The sequence below is a fragment of the Cervus canadensis genome, chromosome 5 (genome assembly GCF_019320065.1).
Source record: "Cervus canadensis isolate Bull #8, Minnesota chromosome 5, ASM1932006v1, whole genome shotgun sequence".
In the NCBI taxonomy this organism is placed as follows: Eukaryota; Metazoa; Chordata; class Mammalia; order Artiodactyla; family Cervidae; genus Cervus; species Cervus canadensis.
The window spans coordinates 14,463,407-14,481,353 of NC_057390.1; the positions used below are offsets into that span (position 1 = coordinate 14,463,407).

The window sequence follows — 17,947 nt, forward strand, 5'->3', positions numbered from 1 at the left end:
CAATTAGATCTCAGCCTCTATTCCTCCTACTACAGGCTGGTTCTGAACCATCAGTGGCTGCACAAGGGCAAGAGGGGCAGGTGGGGGTGAGAAACTCTCCTTTCTCTCTTTCTATGCCTTTTATTTCTTTTTCTTGCCTTGTTATAGTAACTTACTATTAAGTTCCAGATCTTCCAGATACTGTGTTAAAAAGGACTGATGAAGTGGATGTCGTTGACTTGCCCCTGATTTTAGAGGGAAAGATGTCAAGTCTTTTACTGTTAAGCATGCTGTTAGCTGTAGGCTTTTTTGTGGATGCTTTTTTCAAGTTGGGGAAATTTCCCTCAATTTTTAGTTTGCTGAAAGACTTTTCCCCCTCGAATGGATGTTGGATTTTTATCAAATGCCTTGTCTGTATCAATAAGACCAGTTTTTTGAGTCCACATCTCTGATTCCAGCAAATTCTTCCCGGAATGATTGTGAGAATTTTTACTTACTGTAGGTGATACCACCTATGCCCAAAATGGTTGGGCTGGAGGCCCTCAGAAGGCCACTGCTTCAAAACAGAAGAGCCATGAAAATCAGTACATCTTGAGTGTCCATAGTATTTGCTCTCAACTCCACAAGCAGAAGGACATCAGTAACAGCTGATATTAAACTTCACTCAGTCTTGCCCAGTTTCATTTTCATGATCAATTCTAAGAATCTTACCCTGGATCCTGAAACACTTCACTACAGTTTGCAGGTCTCAGCCAGTGCTCAAGCAAAAATCCACACTCAGAAAAACAAGCAACAAGCTACACTAAAGATTGTTCTTTGAAACACTGGTTTTGGAGGGTTCTGTGTTTATATGAGTTTGTGAAATGTTGGTAAAAGGAGGTTAAATAGTATTCTTTGTCATATGAGGTCTCAGAGCTTTAGATAAGCTAATATGTATGATAAATCTCCCAAGAGGAGAAATACAGGAGGATTTCTCTCCCCAATTTTTTTATTATGGAAGTGTTGTATTTCAGAACATCTTCTGAGTAATGAGCTTTGGAGAAAGTTTGTTTACAGGTTAAAGAAATCGAAATTCACGGAATTTTTTTTATCCCTATCAAAATATTTAACATATGAACTGAACTGAACACACAAAAAACTATGCCTTTTATCCATTTCAACACCGTACAACATTAAAATATATTAAGTTTAAATTTAGCATTCAGGTTACTAGTTTGTTTTCCCTACCAACAAGATGGGGGTCCTGATTTGCAGTTGAAGCCTACTCAGAGGAACATTTAATGTAGAAGTTTGTTCCAAAATGAGTCTTGAGAGAGGAAAATCTTAGAAATGGTAGCTTTTACAGTTTCAGCTTGTGTTTTGAGGCTTAAAAAACTGTTTTGGAAGGACACCCCCAGCTACATTCAGACTGGTCCTTTGGTTTAACAAAATACGCGTGGATTTGGGGAGGTCGTTTGATTTCTCCAAATCCAGACTAGAAGTTTTTCAGATTGCTGAGCAGAGGCCCAGACAGGAGGTCTCCTTTGGGCCACAGCCAAACAGCTGCACCGCGCGTGCTGGGAACCGTCCAGGCAGAGGTGGAACCGCAGCAAGGGGCCTCAAGGCGTCTCAGCCAAGTCGCACGGTCCGGGGTCCCCGCCTAGCGGAAATACACATCCCAAAGCCCTGCTCTCCACCCACCCACCCCGCCCCGGTCCGGATTAGGGGAGCTGGGCGGAGTCCAGGCCGCGGCCACTCCCCGGGCTCGGAAAAAAAAACTGGGACGTTGCGGACACGGAGCTGGCTGGACCAGCGGCGCGTGGCACGCGCTCTCCCTCCCGCGCATGCTCCGGCCGCCCGCCTCCCGGTCCCATCCCGGGTCCCGCCTCTCTCGCTCCCTTTCCCCCTCCCCCGCCAGCCTCCCTCCGAGCTTGGCCCCTCCGGGCGCGCGGCCGACGTCCCACTTGCGTGCCGGCGCCTGACTTCACTTCCGGCTAACGCGCTCTGCTTGCCCCCTGGCCCCGGATGGTGACTGGTGGTGGTGCTGCACCTCCCGGGACTGTCACTGAGCCGCTTCCCAGTGTGATTGTGCTGAGCGCAGGCCGGAAGATGGCGGCTGCGGCTGCTGCGGCCTCTGGCCCGGGCTGCTCCTCGGCGGCGGGGGCGGGAGCGGCCGGGGTCTCCGAGTGGCTGGTGCTGCGGGACGGCTGCATGCGCTGCGACGCCGACGGGCTGCACAGCCTCTCCTACCACCCGGCGCTCAACGCCATCCTGGCCGTGACCAGTCGCGGGACCATCAAAGTCATCGACGGCACCTCAGGGGCCACCCTGCAGGCCTCGGCTCTCAGCGGTGAGTGTGCGGCAACGCCGGGCGGGGGCCGGGCCCGCCGCGGGGGGAGCCGGGCCCCGGGATGCCGGGGAAGGAAGCCGCCCAGCCCCGGGGCTCGGCCTCCGGAGGAGGGGAGCGGCGGAGGGCAGGGCTGGGGGCTCAGGCCTGGCTGTGAAGGGAGGCCGGGAAACTGATGGAGGAGGATCTTAGAAGTTGGCTGTTTCAGCGGCTGCAGCTGGGAAGGAAAGACGGGCGAGACGGGGAGTGGTGGGAGTTGCCTTTCGGGCTTTGAGCGTCCGGTGTGGGTTGGTCCTCTGGGAGACGTGAGGAGGCCTAAGAGCTCGGCACCGGAGAAGCCCAGGCTCCGGGCTAGGTCCTGGAGAGGGTGTCGGTACAGTTTCTGTTAGATCAGAAAGCGAAAGGGTTGCAGGGTTGGTCCGGACTTGAGAGGCCGGTGGCCAGAGGCAAGCGTCCGAGCCGGCATCCAAGCCCTCGCCTCTCGTGGAGAGAAGAGGATCCGCGCCTGTTCCTGGGACCCGCAGGTGCTGGGATGTACGGCAGGCTTCGCGCCCGGCGTGGGGGTTGGGTGGGCCTGGAGTGGGGGCGGGGAGGGAAGTAGGAGGGCCGGCTGCCTGAACTGTTCCATCGACCGCTTTAGGGCTCGGGCGGACGCCGTGGAAGACTGGCCCTTGTTCCCTGGTTCGGGGCTTCCGCCTTCTACCCCCCAGGGACGAGAAACTCAGCACCTGCGGTGTCTGAGCTGTAGATTCCTTTGGGTTCGTAATGAGGTGAAACTTCCGGCGCTCTCTGCTGGTTTTACCACTGCGAGCCAAGAGTTGGGATAAGGGGGCATGTGTGAGGCTCAGCGGTGGAGGAGACCAGTTCTGGCTGCTGTAAACCTTGGTCCAGGGACGGGACTTTGAGGATGCGAGAGGTGAACGCTCGACGGGTTGTAGGAGGGTGTTTTGGAGTTGTCCTGGCAAGGTTACGTTTTGGTGAATCGACATTTCATTTGCGGTTGAATGATGGGTGGCTTAATTTAGATGTTACAAATCGAGACTGAAAAGTTAGTATACGAGTTAGACTCCTGCACAGAGTGTAATGTACATGACTGTTCGCATTTAGCCAAGTGGGAGTAGTTACGTGGTCTTACCAACTCACTTGTATTTTAACAGCGCCAAATAAGGTGGTTATTCTGATTTACTGCTAGGCACTTAAGAGTAAATGGCAATTTAGAGATACAGAGTTAAAGGATTTAATTTTTGTTGATGTGAGCTTTGTGAAAGAAATGGATTTGGATAGCCATAGAAAATAAATCTGAAACACATGTAAAATATATCTAAGAAAGTTTGTATTGTAGCCTTGTGATTTTTCTTTTCTTGGCTTAGGTAAAGTACAAAAGTGGTGTCCCAGATGTAGCAATGAGCATTCACGGCAACTTGGACATAACAGCTTGTCACTCTGTATGGGAGGGTACTTCTCATCAATAGTTGGATTTCTTTCTTCTTGAACTCACTTAAATGTATTCCGCACCTGAAAAGGTATAAAGAACAGTTGTGACAAACAACCATGTATTCCAGACTCTTAATTAAAAAAATAAAACATTGCAAACAGTGTTGAAGTTTTCTGTGTCCCTCCTGGATTGCATTCCTCCTGTTCTCTCTTTTTATACATGTCTTTATGTTTTTTAGTATATACCTTTATTTTTAAACAGTATCTATTGGTGTCTTTCATGATTTTAAACTTTCAATTAGTATCATAGTGTATGTATTTGTATTTCTGTAAAAAGTCTTTTTAACAAAGTCTTAAAATGTTTTCAATAGAAAGAGGACTCTTAAGGGGTGTTTTTTTGTCTGGAGGCCATATTTCAGAAAGGTTGTATGTGCCAGAGTTAGTTATAAATGATTGGGGAAATTGGACGTAAATGAATGTGCCTGTTCGTGAAAAGGGAAGAAAACAGTCACTCACGTGGTAGATTGCTAACGGGGAGGGCTTTGGGTACATAATGTAAGTATAAAGGTAAATACATAAACTATAGCATTGATTTGGGATAACTTAGTTGAGGTAGGTTGGAACATTTAATTGGGAAGTATGGAAACGGATACAACAGTGGATGGATATGCATTGAGAATTGAGTAATATGTGTTTAGAATTACGTAGAAGAGTTTATGGAAAAACAGAAGGATTATAAAGCAGGTTTAAAAGTAACAATGGAAAAACTCAGAAATGTTTTCATATATGAGAAATGCGGGTGATCAATAATAATGATCAGAAGTTGTATAGGGTCCTCTTTGTGTTGTGTCTTCAGATGGTTGGCCAAGGAATGAGGGATTTTATGTTTTGCCTTGAACATGTACGTACTTGGTAGGTTTGCTTTTAATAATGAATAGAGGGTGACAGTTCTGTCAGTAGAATGAGGAGAAAGTGCCATGAGTAACCGTGGTCCTAACATGACCCATCCAGTTCATGGGCAGGGAGCCACCTACTCTTCTACCCCCAGAGGAAAGACATCTTTGGGTAAGGGGATATGGAGTGATGTAAACATATAGAGCTTTATTGGGTGAGAGTGTAGACTTACGGATGGGTTCAGTTTATGGGGTTATGGGTAACCTGTTGGTGTAGACTGGAAATCGAAAAGTGGGAGCAGGGCTTGTATGTATATGTATTCACTTGTATGGCAATGATGGTGAATTTTTTATTTTATTTTTATTTTTTTAATTAATTAATTTTAATTGGAAGCTAATTACTTTACAATATTGTGGTGGTTTTTGCCATACATTCACATGAATCAGCCATGGGTGTACATGTGTTCCCCATCCTGAACCCCCCCCTCACCTCCCTCCCCATCCCATTCCTCAGGGTCATCCCAGTGCACCAGCCCTGAGCACCCTGTCTCATGCATCAAACGTGTACTGGCAATCTGTTTCACATGTGATAATATACATGTTTCAATGCTATTCTCTCATATCATCGCACCCTCACTTTCTCACCAAGTCCAAACATCTGTTCTTTACATCTTTGTCTCTTCTGCTGTCTCGCATATAGGGTCATCATTATCATCTTTCTAAATTCCATATATATGCATTAATATACTGTATTGGTGTTTTTCTTTCTGACTTACTTCACTCTGTGTAATAGGCTCAAGTTTCAATGATGGTGAATTTTTAACTACTACTGTTGACTACTGTCTGTCTTCAAATTATATGTCTCTCACATAAAATATTTATAAATACACTTTTCATTAGACTAAGAGTCATCAATATATACTTAGTTAGGCAAACATTTGCTCTTTGCTGGTGTTTTCACAAGTGTGTTAGTTGCTCAGTCGTGTCTGACTCTTTGCGACCCCATAGACCATAGTCCACCAGACACCACCCCACTCCCCATCCATGGGATTCTCCAGGTAAGAATATGGGAGTGGGTGGCCATTTCCTTCTCCAGGGGTTCTTCCCAACCCAGGGTTAAGATTTCTGAATCTGGCTTTCAGTGACCTCCATAATCTGGATTTTACCTGTCTTTCTGGTCTTGTCTCCCCATTTTGTTCTGTGAAACTGGTTCATTTAATTTTCTTTTCTTTTTTTTTTAAATTTTTTAATTTTTTTATTAGTTGGAGGCTAATTACTTCACAACATTTCAGTGGGTTTTGTCATACATTGATATGAATCAGCCATTTAATTTTATTTTCTAACTGCAGTAATTTTACTCCTTCTTAGAATTCACCAGTTCCCTCCAGAAAATTAGATGAATCTTACCCCAATTTCAGGACCTAGAGCATACCTTTAACTTCCTAATTCTTTTTGCCCGAAATAATCTACTGAACCCCTAAGCACATTGTCCTATTAATGCCTATTTTAGTAATTTGACAACTTAGCTGTTTGTGATATGTTTCCTGTCTTGAACTATTTAAATTTCATCTTATTTAGTTGTGTGTGAAAATATGATGTCTGCCTAACTATATTTCAAACTCCTAGTGGGAAGGAGCCTTGTCTACTTGTTTATATCCCCTCAACAGGTCGCCTAGTACAATATTTTAATAAATATTTTTTACTTGCTGTATGTATACTAATGAGTATGTTAAATGGATGCTTCTTTTTAACTGCTCTGTAAACACTTTCTTTGGTTTTGGGGTTTTTTCCCTTTCTTTCATAAGTAGATTTTTTTTTTTTGAGAGTGGTTTCAGGTTCATAGTAAAACTGAGCAGAGAGTACAGAGTTCCCATATTCTGCCTCCATTCCCTTCATTGTCAACATCAGACCTCACTGGTGTGTTTGTTACAGTCAGTGAACCTGCATTAGTGCGTCATCATCACCTAAAGTCCGTAGTTTCTGTTAGGGTTCACCCTTGTACATTCTATGGGTTCTGACTATATATGACATATTGTGAATATAGTCTCATTAAAAAACCCTTACTCTGCCTATTCACCCCTCCTACTCTCTGACAACTATTGATCTTTTTATTGTCTCCATAGTTTTGCCATTTCTAGAAAGTCATATAGTATGTAGCCTTTTCAGTATGGCTTCTTTCACTTAATAATACAAATTTAAGTTTCTTCTATGTCTTTCTGTAGCTTGATAGGTTATTTCCTTTTAGCACTGAATAATATATTACATTGTCTGGATGTACCACAGTTTGTCCATTCACCTACTGAAGGATATCTTGGTTGCTTCCAGTTTGTGACAGTTATGAATAAAGCTGCTATAAATATCTGGGTCTAGGCATTTGTGTATACAGAAGTTTTCAGTCCATTTGGGTACGTACCAAGGATCATGACTGCTGGAGCCTATGGCAGGAGTATGTTTAGTTTTATAATAAATTACCAAACTGTCTTCTAAAGTGGCGGTACCATTTTGCATTTCCAGAAGCCACATATGAGAGTTCTATTGCTTTACATCTTCATCAGCTTTGATGTTGTTAGTGTTTGGAATTGCTGCTCCTCTGATAGGTGTGTAGTGGTATCTCAGTGTTCTAGTTTGTAATTCCCTAATGACATATGATGTTGAACATGATTTCATATGCTTACTCGTGGACTTTAGGTTATAAAAATCAAAATAGCTCTACATACACCACTTGGCTATGTAGAGTCATAGTAAAAAAAAAAAAAAAACTTGTTTTTTCTATTACTAGATATGTCCCTCTCTTTAACTGATGTCATTTAGCATAACAGGAAGGAGCAAGATCCTAGTTAAGATCCTAGTTTCTGTTTTGTTTTTTCCTCTCTGAGTTACTTAATGTTTCTTTTTTGCTTTCTTCATTTGCAAAATGGGAGTGATAATTGTATTAATTGTGATGATTAAATGCATGTAAAGTGCTCAGAATAGTGTTTACTGTTCAAAAATGTTTTTTATTTATTTGTAAATCTCTTTCTGTCTTTTTTTTTTAACTTAAACCATTTTGATATTCTGTTTAATCTTTTGAACTTAACCCCAGATTTGAACTTCTTAGAAATTTTTTTTGTGATTTACCATTTTTGTCTGGTATGATGGCTTCCTGTTCAGAATTAGAACCCAGAGCTATCTGCTCCAAGAAGTCTTGGAATATAGAAAATTAATTAGGTTAGCTTGCAGAGTCCTCAGGAAATAAATTGTATGGATGAAACTCATATTTATCACCTCTTTGTTGTTGTTCAGTCGCTCAGTCATGTCTGACTTGTGACCCCATGGACTGCAGCATGCCAGTCTTCCCATCTCCCGGAGTTGTCTGAAATTCATGTCCATTGACTCCATGATGCCATCCAACCACCTCATCCTCTCTTGTCCCTTTCTGCTCTTGCCCTCAATCTTTCACAGCATCAGATTCTTTTCTAATGAGTTGGCTCTTCGCCTCAGGTGACCTAAGTATCGGAGCTTCAGCATCAGTCCTTCCAATGAGTATTCAGGACTGATTTTCTTTAGGATTGATTGGTTGAATCTCCTTGCAGTCCAAGGGACTCTCATGAGTCTTCTCCAGCACCACAGTTCAAAAGCATCAATTGTTTGACACTCAGCCTTCTTTATGGTCCACTTCTTACATTTGTACATGATCCCTGGAAAAACCATAGCTTTGACTGGATGGACCTTTGTGGGCAAAGTAATGTATCTGCTTTTTAATATGCTGTCTAGGTTGGTCATCGCTTTTCTTCCAAGGAGCAGGCATCTTTTAATTTCATGGCTGCTGTCACCATCTGCAGTGATTTTGGAGCCCAAGAAAATAAAGTCTGTCACTGTTTCCATTGTTTCCCCATCTATTTGACATGAAATGATGGAACTGGATGCCATGATCTTAGTTTTTTGAATGTTGAGTTTTAAGCCAGCTTTTTCATCTTCCTCTTTCACCTTCATCAAGAGGCTCTTGAGTTCCTTGTTGCTTTTTGTCATAAAGGTGGTATCATCTGCATATCTGAGGTTATTGATATTTCTCCCAACAGTCTTGATTCCAGCTTGTGCTTCATCCAGCCTGACATTTTGTATGATGTACTCTGCATATAAGTTAAATAAGCAGGGTGACAGTATACAGCCTTGACGTAGTCCTTTCCCAATTTTGAATCGTTGTTCCATGTCCGGTTTTAACTGTTGGTTCTAGACCTACATACAGGTTTTGCAGAAATATTTTTTTTTACTACTTCTGAATTGGGTATGTGTTAATTTGGGTGAAATGCAGCATCTTCCTGTAGATCTCAGTTTTTGGAAATTGTAAATGATACAGATCATTTCCTATTTCCTGATTAATTTGAGTACATGAAGTCTTCCTAGTCTCAGTTATAAACATGTTATAGAGTTGGGACTTCAACAGCCCTACAAGATAGTTGTGTTCTGGATGCATTCAAGTTCCTTGCATGTTAAGTTGCCTCAGTCATGTTTGATTCTTTGTGACCCCATGGACTGTAGCCCACCAGGCTCCTCTGTCCATGGAACTTTCCAAACAAGAATACTGGAGTGGGTTGCCCTGCCCTCCTCCAGGGGATCTTCCTGACCCAGGAATAAACTCAGGTCTCTTAAGTCTCCTGCATTGGTAGGTGGGCTCTTTATACTAGCGCCACCTGGGAAGCCCATCTGAGTTCTTTATAAAAACTTAATTCAGCAAATATCTTTGTGGACTGTGACTGTGTACTTGTCTCTGTTTCAGTTGACTGACTTTAGTAATACTACCTGATGACATATGTCAAAGATTTGGTGTTTTATTAGCAAAACATTTTCTATAATTAGAGTGAATTAATATTCATGTTTGTTTGCTTTGTTTGGTTTTTTTGGCCTTAGTGCACAGCTTGTGGGATCTTAGTTCCTTGTCCAGGGATCAAACCCACACTCCCTGCATTGGTAGCGCTGAGTCTTAACCACTGGATCGCCAGGGAAGTCCCATGAATTAATATTCTTTTTTTTTTTTAAATTAATATTCTTAAAAAAAGATTTTTCTGAGTTTTGAATATCCTGTATATTTACCCAAATTTTTAACATTTGCCTCCCACATTTTCTAAACTGTTCAACACACAAAGATGGTTTCGCTCTAAGAAAGAATTTATTGTAGTCTTTGTTTTAGTAGTTTTAGACTTATTAATCAGAGGCAGTGTAAGAAATCAATTTCTGGAGCTAAATAGTTTGAGCTTTAGTCTTGGTTCTGTTTGATCTTGAAGTTCATCAATAAAATGAACATTAAAAGTTACCTACCTCATAAAGTGGTTGTGAGAATTGGAGTGAGCTAATATATGTTAAACGTGTAGAACAGTGCCTGATACATAGCAGTGTGCACTCATTAAGTCCTGTCCGACTCTGTTGACCCTGCGAACTGCCGTAGCCCGCCAGACTTGTCCATGGGATTTTCTAGGCAAGCATACTGGAGTGGGTTGCCATTTCCTCCTCCAGGGTATATAGTATGTGCTCTGTAAATATTCTTGTAGCAGTGGCCATTTGAAAGTTTGCTGATGTAGTAGATGATTTTACTACAGGCATTCTGTTGAAATTGCAGTATTTTTTTTTCTTCCAGTTTTTCACGTGTGTGGAAATGGGACCAATGAAATCTAAAAGATAAAAGGATTAACATACGAGTAATAATTTTGTATTACAAGAGAGGTAACTTATGTAAGTTAATTGATTTTGGACTTGAAATTGTTAAAAGAGCCTGGTGATTTGATACATTATTGAACGTGTGGTAGGCATGGGGGCACAAAATAAGGCAGCCTTTTGACTTTTGAATACATGCTTGGTGATATTTTCAGGTAAGCCATTTTAGCGTGAGTACTCTTAATAAAATATAGATGTGCAGATTATGTGAGTATAGAGAAGGGAGTTTCTTCAATCTGAGAAGGCTTCTCAAAGAATGTTGCCTTTATGATCAGTTTGGGAAGATGAGATAGTAGGAGGGATATCCTAGGCTAAGGTGCATGCTTACACAGAGACAGTTAGGTCTTTAAAAACATATTAAATTCAGGGAAGTTTTGAGGGAAGGGGGGTAGAGGTTGGATGGTTAGAGTTGAAGCTGAGAGATTGGCAAATACAAGATCATAATACGTTTTGCTAAGAACTTTGGACTTGGTGTCAGTGGTAGGCAGCCTTTATAGGTTAAGACACAATCAGATTTGTTTTGAAGAGAGATTCCAAGCTAATGCTCAGGTGTGAAAAGTGGTGAGAGCTGCATGTAAATTAGTTTGAGAGATAGAAACAATATAATTCGGTGAATGTAGGGATGAGAGGAATTGACAAGGTGGCAGTTATTCAGACTTCGATTTCTACTTTGGGTGACTGGTTGAATGAATTAACCTGAATAGCAGTACAAGAAGGTATGGTGAGTAGCTTTTGTTGGCATATGCTGAGGAACAAGGGGGACATAGTGATTTCAGTTGTGCTAATTTTGAGGTTCTTGAAGGACATCCCGGAAGAGATGGCTAGGAGCCATTTGGAAATTCAACTTGAAGATTTGGAAATAAATGAAGTGTGAAGATTTGGGAATACAGGTTTGGAAGGCATTGACATTTATAGAGAAAGCCTAGTCTATGGTTAAGAATATTGGCTCCGAAGCCAGATTGAGTTTCAGTCTGTGATTCATCACTTATTAGCTGTGCCCTAAAGCAAGATGCTTAACCTCCCTCTGCACTTAATAATTAGTACCCAACTCATTTGGTTGTTGGAAAGATGTTAAGTAAATTGATACATGTAGATATTATTTGACCCACCGTAAGAACTCAATAAATGTTACTTTTTGTATTGGTGTTTTTAATTACATAATTCATTTCAATAAGTGTTTGCCATATGGGGATAATAAGATGAATTTTTAATCCACTCTTTCCCCAATTTTGAAAAGCTGTCTAGAAGAGGTGACAGCTCAGCTGAGACTTGAAAGAAGTGAAGTTGGCTAGGTAGAGGAAATAGCATGAGGAAGTAGATGCATGAAGCAGGTAATATTTGTTATAAGCAGTTTAGTATTACAGTGCAAAGCATGAGGAAGGGAGTGATGGGATAGACTGAGGATCTTGGACTTGGTCCTCCTTGGTCCTATGGAAGCTATGGCTTCTATACTTTTAAGTACAAGAACTCCCAGTTTATGGTAAAAAATGTAGGGCTCTATTATGATAGGTATGTTTTTAGCATTAATTGAGAAAATACAGCAAAAAGCTGCTACTTTTAAGTTTTTATTGTAGATGTCTTATTATCTGTGTAATTTGAAAAATACTACAACACACATACTTTGAGCTTTCCTCATTGCTGGCTTAGCCTTGACATTTTTTATGGGGAAACAGATCAATTAACAGTCTTCTGCCTGTACTCCAGCTTCAGAAATTTTGTTGTTATCATCTCCTTGGTCTTTTTGTCTTTGTGGGCTTGTTTAATGCCATCTTTAATTATTTCCTGTCTTTCCAGTGGGATTGGAGGAAGCAGAAGTAAATTGTATGTATTATGTCCTTGTTTAACTGAAAATCTGTAGTTATAACCGTACATAAGTTGTTGAACATTTGGGAATCTATCCTTAGGAATGTTCTTGATAACTATAGATAGAATGTAAACAATAATGTATTTCTGTAAAGTGAAAAAAAAAAGTGAAAGTGAAGTCGCTTAGCCGTGTCCGACTCTTTGCGACCCCATGGGCTGTAGCCTCCCAGAATCCTGCGTCCATGGGATTTTCCAGGCAAGAGTACTGGAGTGGGTTGCCATTTCCTTCTCCAGGGTATCCTCCCAATCGAGCGATTGAACCCGGGTCTCCCACGTTGTAGGCAGACGCTTTACCGTCTGAGCCACCAGTGAAGTCCATACCGTAGAGGAATATATAGAAATAGTGGGAAGGTGGGTGGGAGGTACTTCTCTGAAACGTGCACTGTACTGCGCAGAGCCTCAGGCAAAAGGTGGGTTTGGCAAGATACTTCCCTGGGTTACCATCTCTAAAATGGGCTAGTAATTCTTCCCCGGGCTACATTATTATGTGATATGATAATGAATGTAGACATTCTTTGTAAGTTGAACTTCATATGTGAGGGATCCAACAGTGTTAGCCACCCTCTTTGGGTATAGAGAGGAGAAAATGGAGGTACAAATGACAAAAATGATATATTAATTGCTACATAAAGTTAATTGTTTGTGACAAGGGCAGTGTTCCTAAAAGAAATAATTGTGGTCTATTTTGAGTGTGTTAAATCAGGGATGTAGTTTTAGAGAGATAAATATTAGGTTTACTTTTTATAGGAATTAGTAGAAATGTTGGGGCAAATGGAAGTGTCTTATTTGAGATTTATTGTGGGCATCAGGAATTTAAATCTTTATGATTTGTTTCTGTGCTTTTACTTTGGTTTATGAAGTTGAAGAAGGACAAGGGAGGCTGGGGAGATAGTACAGGGCAGTGGTTCTCAGCCTTGGTTGCTCCTTAGAATCATCAGGAGAGTTTTTAAAGACATACTCTGCTAGGGTTCTAGTATTCTAACTTAAGTGACCTGGAGTGGAGCCCAAGGCCACTTAAGTCTTTATTTTTTTAATTTTTTAAAGCTTTCTCGGTGATTCTAATGTGCAGGCCAGGTTTAGAGTTTTTAACTTCACCTAGAACCCTAAATGAGCAAATGTATTTCATATGCCTGGAATAAATGAGAGATTTTATTTGAATTGATAGTATCCTATTGTTGTTTAGTCACTGTGTCTGACTCTTTCGGTGACCCCAGGACTGTAGCCTGCCAGGCTCCTCTGTCCATGGGATTTCCCAGGAAAGAATACTGGAGTGGGTTGCCATTTTCTTCTTCAGGGGATCTTCCCAACCCAGGAATCAAACCTGTATCTCCTGCATTGGCAGGTGAATTCTTTACCATTGAGCCACCAGGGAAGCTTGAATAGTATTCTGTTTAGCCTTAATTTTGTTTTGTAAGAAAAACCTCCCAAGTTAGTTTCTTTGCTAATAAAACCTACCCCACAGTAAATTAAATTAAATTATAAATGAAATATGCTTGTAAGCAAGACTATACCAAGGGCCAAATTCCTGTTGCTTTCTTTTGTCCTTTTCTGATGTAATGCATTTTTTTTTTTTTTAATCAATTAAGTGCTGTGATACTTTTCACCAAAATGCCGCTGCAGCAGGGACAGTTAGCTCCTACTGGGAGTATGAGGAGAGGAGGGGGAAAAAGCATCTGTAGAGGGCAGGAATGGCTGGGATTATCTAGGAGATCAGCTGTTTCATGCCTAAAATGTCTTTGTTTTGTGTTGTATTAAGAAAAAAGCTAACTACTGGAATGTTACATTTTATCATAGCAGAGCTTAGTGGGTTTTTAAAAATATATAATTTCATTAAGTCATATGGCTTTGCTGGGTCTCCGTTGTTGAGCGGGGTTTTCCTCTAGCTGTGGCGAGCAGAGGCTGCTCTCGTCGCGGTGTGTGGCCTTCTCATCGCGGTGGCTTCTCGTTGCAGGGCACGGGCGCTCGGGAACGCAGGCTTCAGGGGCTGTGACGCTGGCGCTCAGCAGTGGCGGCGCGCGGGCTTGGTTGCTCTGGCGTGTGGGATCTCGTGGGGCCAGGGGTCGAACTGGTGTCTCCAGCATTGGCAGGTGGATTCCTTACCACTGAGCCCCCAGGGAAGCCTTAGAGCGTAGTTTTAATACATCACAAAGTTCTTCAAAACTATGCAAAATGATTCATTTATTCAAAAACAGTTACTGTGTGTCAAAAAGTTACTGTTTGTCAACAAAGTCCTTTCCTAGAGCTCTGATTTAGTGAAAAGAGCTGTATTACACATACACGCAGGTGATGGTAGACACTATAAGAAGTCAGAACTGACATGAGATGGTGGTGGGTAAATTTGTACTGTGTGGTCTGGGGGTGAGTCTCTCTGAGATGGCACTTGAGCAGATCCCAGTGATGTGAGACAGCAGCAAGGCAGATATCCAGGGGAAGTTTCTGTTGGCTTGTTACTGTAGTAGGGAAAAACAGCTGGATGGATTTTCATCATATTTGGATGGAATTTGACTTGCACTTATTTAAAATGTAGTTTCAATGAGGAGTGATGAGATTGGTGTGATTACTAGTCTCAGAGAAAGGTGCCATCTCTGTTAAACAAAATAATTTCAAATATGAGCTCCAAATAGAAATTCACAAGGACACATGTTCCAATAGTAGAATTGAATTGATTTGCAGCTGAGTTGCTTCTCACATGGGCGACTTTGTGTAGCAGCTGGAATTTATATACAGATCGTAAGGGTTCTTATGCAATATCAGATGGGGAAATTAGTCCCCAAACTTTACTTAATTATAGCCAGATCAAAATCCTGAAGGAAGAATGTAACATATATATTGCAGACCGGTTGAGAGGTTTAACTGTAACAAATTTTCATATATATATCGTTCAATTTGTCACAGTTAATTGAATGAAACATATGAAAAGGGCACAGTTTCTTGCAGGGAGTAGTAGGTCCTTAATGATTGAGTCCCATCCATGGAAAATTTTCAGTGGTGATTATGATCTCAAAACTTTTCTCAGTTGATGTCGGGTAACTTAAGATTATTTAAAATAAGTGGCCTGGTGACTGTTTTGGATAAAGTGAATAGAGAGAATTGGAACTTTTAATTCTGTATCTTTCAGAGAACCTCTTCCATGTTTAGGTAGATGTTGATTTTCCTGCCTGGGAAAATACTATCCCTGCTTTGTATTTTATACATTTGCTACATTTCCTTAAGGCCTTGTCACCGAACTTTCCCAGATTTTCTTCGCACCAAGTTCTCTTTTATAGGATACTCATTTTGACTTTGAATAATAACAGTGTATTAGCAACTTTTGTTAAAAGATTTTATTTTCAGTAACTTTAATTTTTAAAAGCTTTATAAAAACTGAACTTTAATTTTGGGGTTCCTTGGTGGCTCAGTGGTAAAGAATCCGCCCTCCAGTGCAGGAGATGCGGGTTTGATTTCTGGGTTGGGAAGGTCCCCTGGAGAAGGAATGGCGCCCACTCCAGTATTCTTGCCTGGAGAGTTCCATGGATAGAGACACCTGGTGAGCTACAGTCCATGGGCTTGCAAAAAAGTCAGACTAAACAACAACAAAAAACGTTAATTTTGTACCCTTTTTTATTGACTTTGAATTATGTTTGTATGTTATGGTATAGACTATTTTACGCATTGAAGTCTGATGACATCTCAGTGCACATGGACTTTTACAATGTCTAGTGTCAGTTGGCAAAGATAATATATTTCTGATAATACTTTTCCAGGTTTTGAAGAAATACACATGATTAATAAAGAGTTGACTGTTTCTTAATGTGGGTGTTAAGATTGATAACTAACTAAAAAACCCCACAATTTCCTTCCTTTAAAAATTTCCATTTTAAAAATGACTTACCTTATAGACCATCAGATGTTTAGTCACTAAGTTGTGTCTGACTCTTTTGCGACCTCATGGACTGTAGGTTGCCAGGCTCCTCTGTTCATGGGATTTCCCAGGCAAGAATACTGGAGTGGGCTGCCATTCCCTTCTCCAGGGGATCTTCCCAACTCAGAGATTGAACCCACGTCTCCTGCATTGGCAGGTGGATTCTTTGCCACTGAACCACCTGGGGAAAGAGGAGCCCCCCTATGATTTTATTACCTAGAGATGGTTAGTTTTAGCATTTTGGTGTGCAGCAAGTTCTTTTTGCCTTTTTCTATTATTTGATGTATTTTTATTGTAAGATATGTTATGAACTATTTCCCCCCTTTACTTCGTTAAAATTGTATTTTCCTGTGTTTTTATTGTATAATTTAAAAATAAATTTTGACTAATGATTATAATAAATGGACTTTTATGTGTGTATACTAGTAATACATGCATGGATTCATGTAACCGACACCACAGTCAGGATACAGAGCAGTTTCAACACCTGAAAGAGTTCTCTGTGGTATCTCCTTTGGTATCCCTTTGTAGTCAGCCTCCTCCCCACCCCTGAACCTTTGGCAATCACTGGTCTGTTCTCTCTACTGTTTTGTCTTTTCTAGAATGTTGTGGAAATGGAACCCTTTAGTGTGCAACTTTTTGATGCTGACTTGTTGCACATAGCATATTGTCTTTGAAAGTCAAGTTGTTGCATGTATCTGTAGGTCGTTACCTTTCATTGCTAAGTATTCCGTCATATGAATGTATAGCCATATTTAGTCAGTTACTCTTCGGAGGATGTGCTTTTGGTAATTATGAATAGAACTATTATAAACATCTAAGTACAGATTTTTGTGTGAATGAAGGTTTTATGTCTCCAGGGTAAATATGTAGAAGTAGGATTGCATGGCCATTTGGTGAGTGTATGTTTAACTTCATAAGAAACTGTCAAACTAGTATGGCTGTACCATTATGCATTGAGATTAGACATTTATGAATTACACTTGCTCTGCGTCCTTGCCAGCACTCCGTATTGTTACAAAGTCAATACTACCCAAAGCTATTTATAGATTCATTGCAATCCTTATCAAAATCCGAGTGACTACTTTTGCAGAAATAGAAAAAATCCATTCTAAAATTCGTATGGAATCTCAAGGGACCCCAAATAGCTAGTGTTATTTAAAAAAAAATGCTGGAGGACTTACACTTCCTGATTTCAAAATTTTTTTACTATGGTGCTATAGTAATCAAAACAGTGTGGTTCTGGTTTGGAATAATGAGTACAGAAGTACCCCTTATATAAGTGGTCAAATAATTCTTGGCATGGAGGTCAAGACCATCCTCTTCAAAAATAGTGCTGAGAAAACTGGATATCCATATGCAAAAGAATGAAATTCTACGGTTATACAACCATATACACCATAGACAAAGATTTTCAAAACACCACATACAAAAATTAACTCAAAATGGATCAAAGATTTAAATGTAAGAGCTACAACTATTAAGTTCTTAGAAGAAAACAAAGTGGAATAGCTTCACCATGTTGGATTTGGCAGTGAGTTCTTGGATATGACACCAAAGGCACAGGCATCCAGTGAGTAAATAGACAAATTGGATTTCATCAAAATTAAAAACTTTTGTACATTGAAGGACACTATCAACAGAGTAAAAGGGCAAAACACAGAAAGGGAGAAAATATTTGCAAATCACATATCCAGAGATATAGCCAGAAATATTTAGACAATTACAGAAAACTACAACTCAAAAAACAGCAAAAAACAAATAGCCCTGTTAGAGAATGAGTAAAGGATTTAAATAGACATTTCTCCAGAGAAGATAAACAGATGACCAACAAACACATGAAAAGATGCTCAGCATAATTAA

General features: G+C 40.8%; 1 protein-coding gene across 10 annotated transcripts in view; it reads left to right on the forward strand.

The window, feature by feature from the left end:
• Positions 1-1,903: 1,903 nt before the first annotated feature.
• The window catches only part of BIRC6 (baculoviral IAP repeat containing 6), a 210,366-nt gene continuing 194,322 nt past the window's right edge, over positions 1,904-17,947 (forward strand). For 5 of the 10 annotated variants that reach the window (XM_043468279.1, XM_043468278.1, XM_043468284.1 and 2 more), the window contains exon 1: positions 1,912-2,308. In XM_043468279.1, the coding sequence (XP_043324214.1) occupies positions 1,984-2,308 (325 nt within the window). In that variant the 5' untranslated portion in view covers positions 1,912-1,983. Of the gene's footprint in view, positions 2,309-17,947 lie in introns of all 10 variants that reach the window. The other 5 variants (XM_043468277.1, XM_043468280.1, XM_043468283.1 and 2 more) reach the window with 3 other exon arrangements.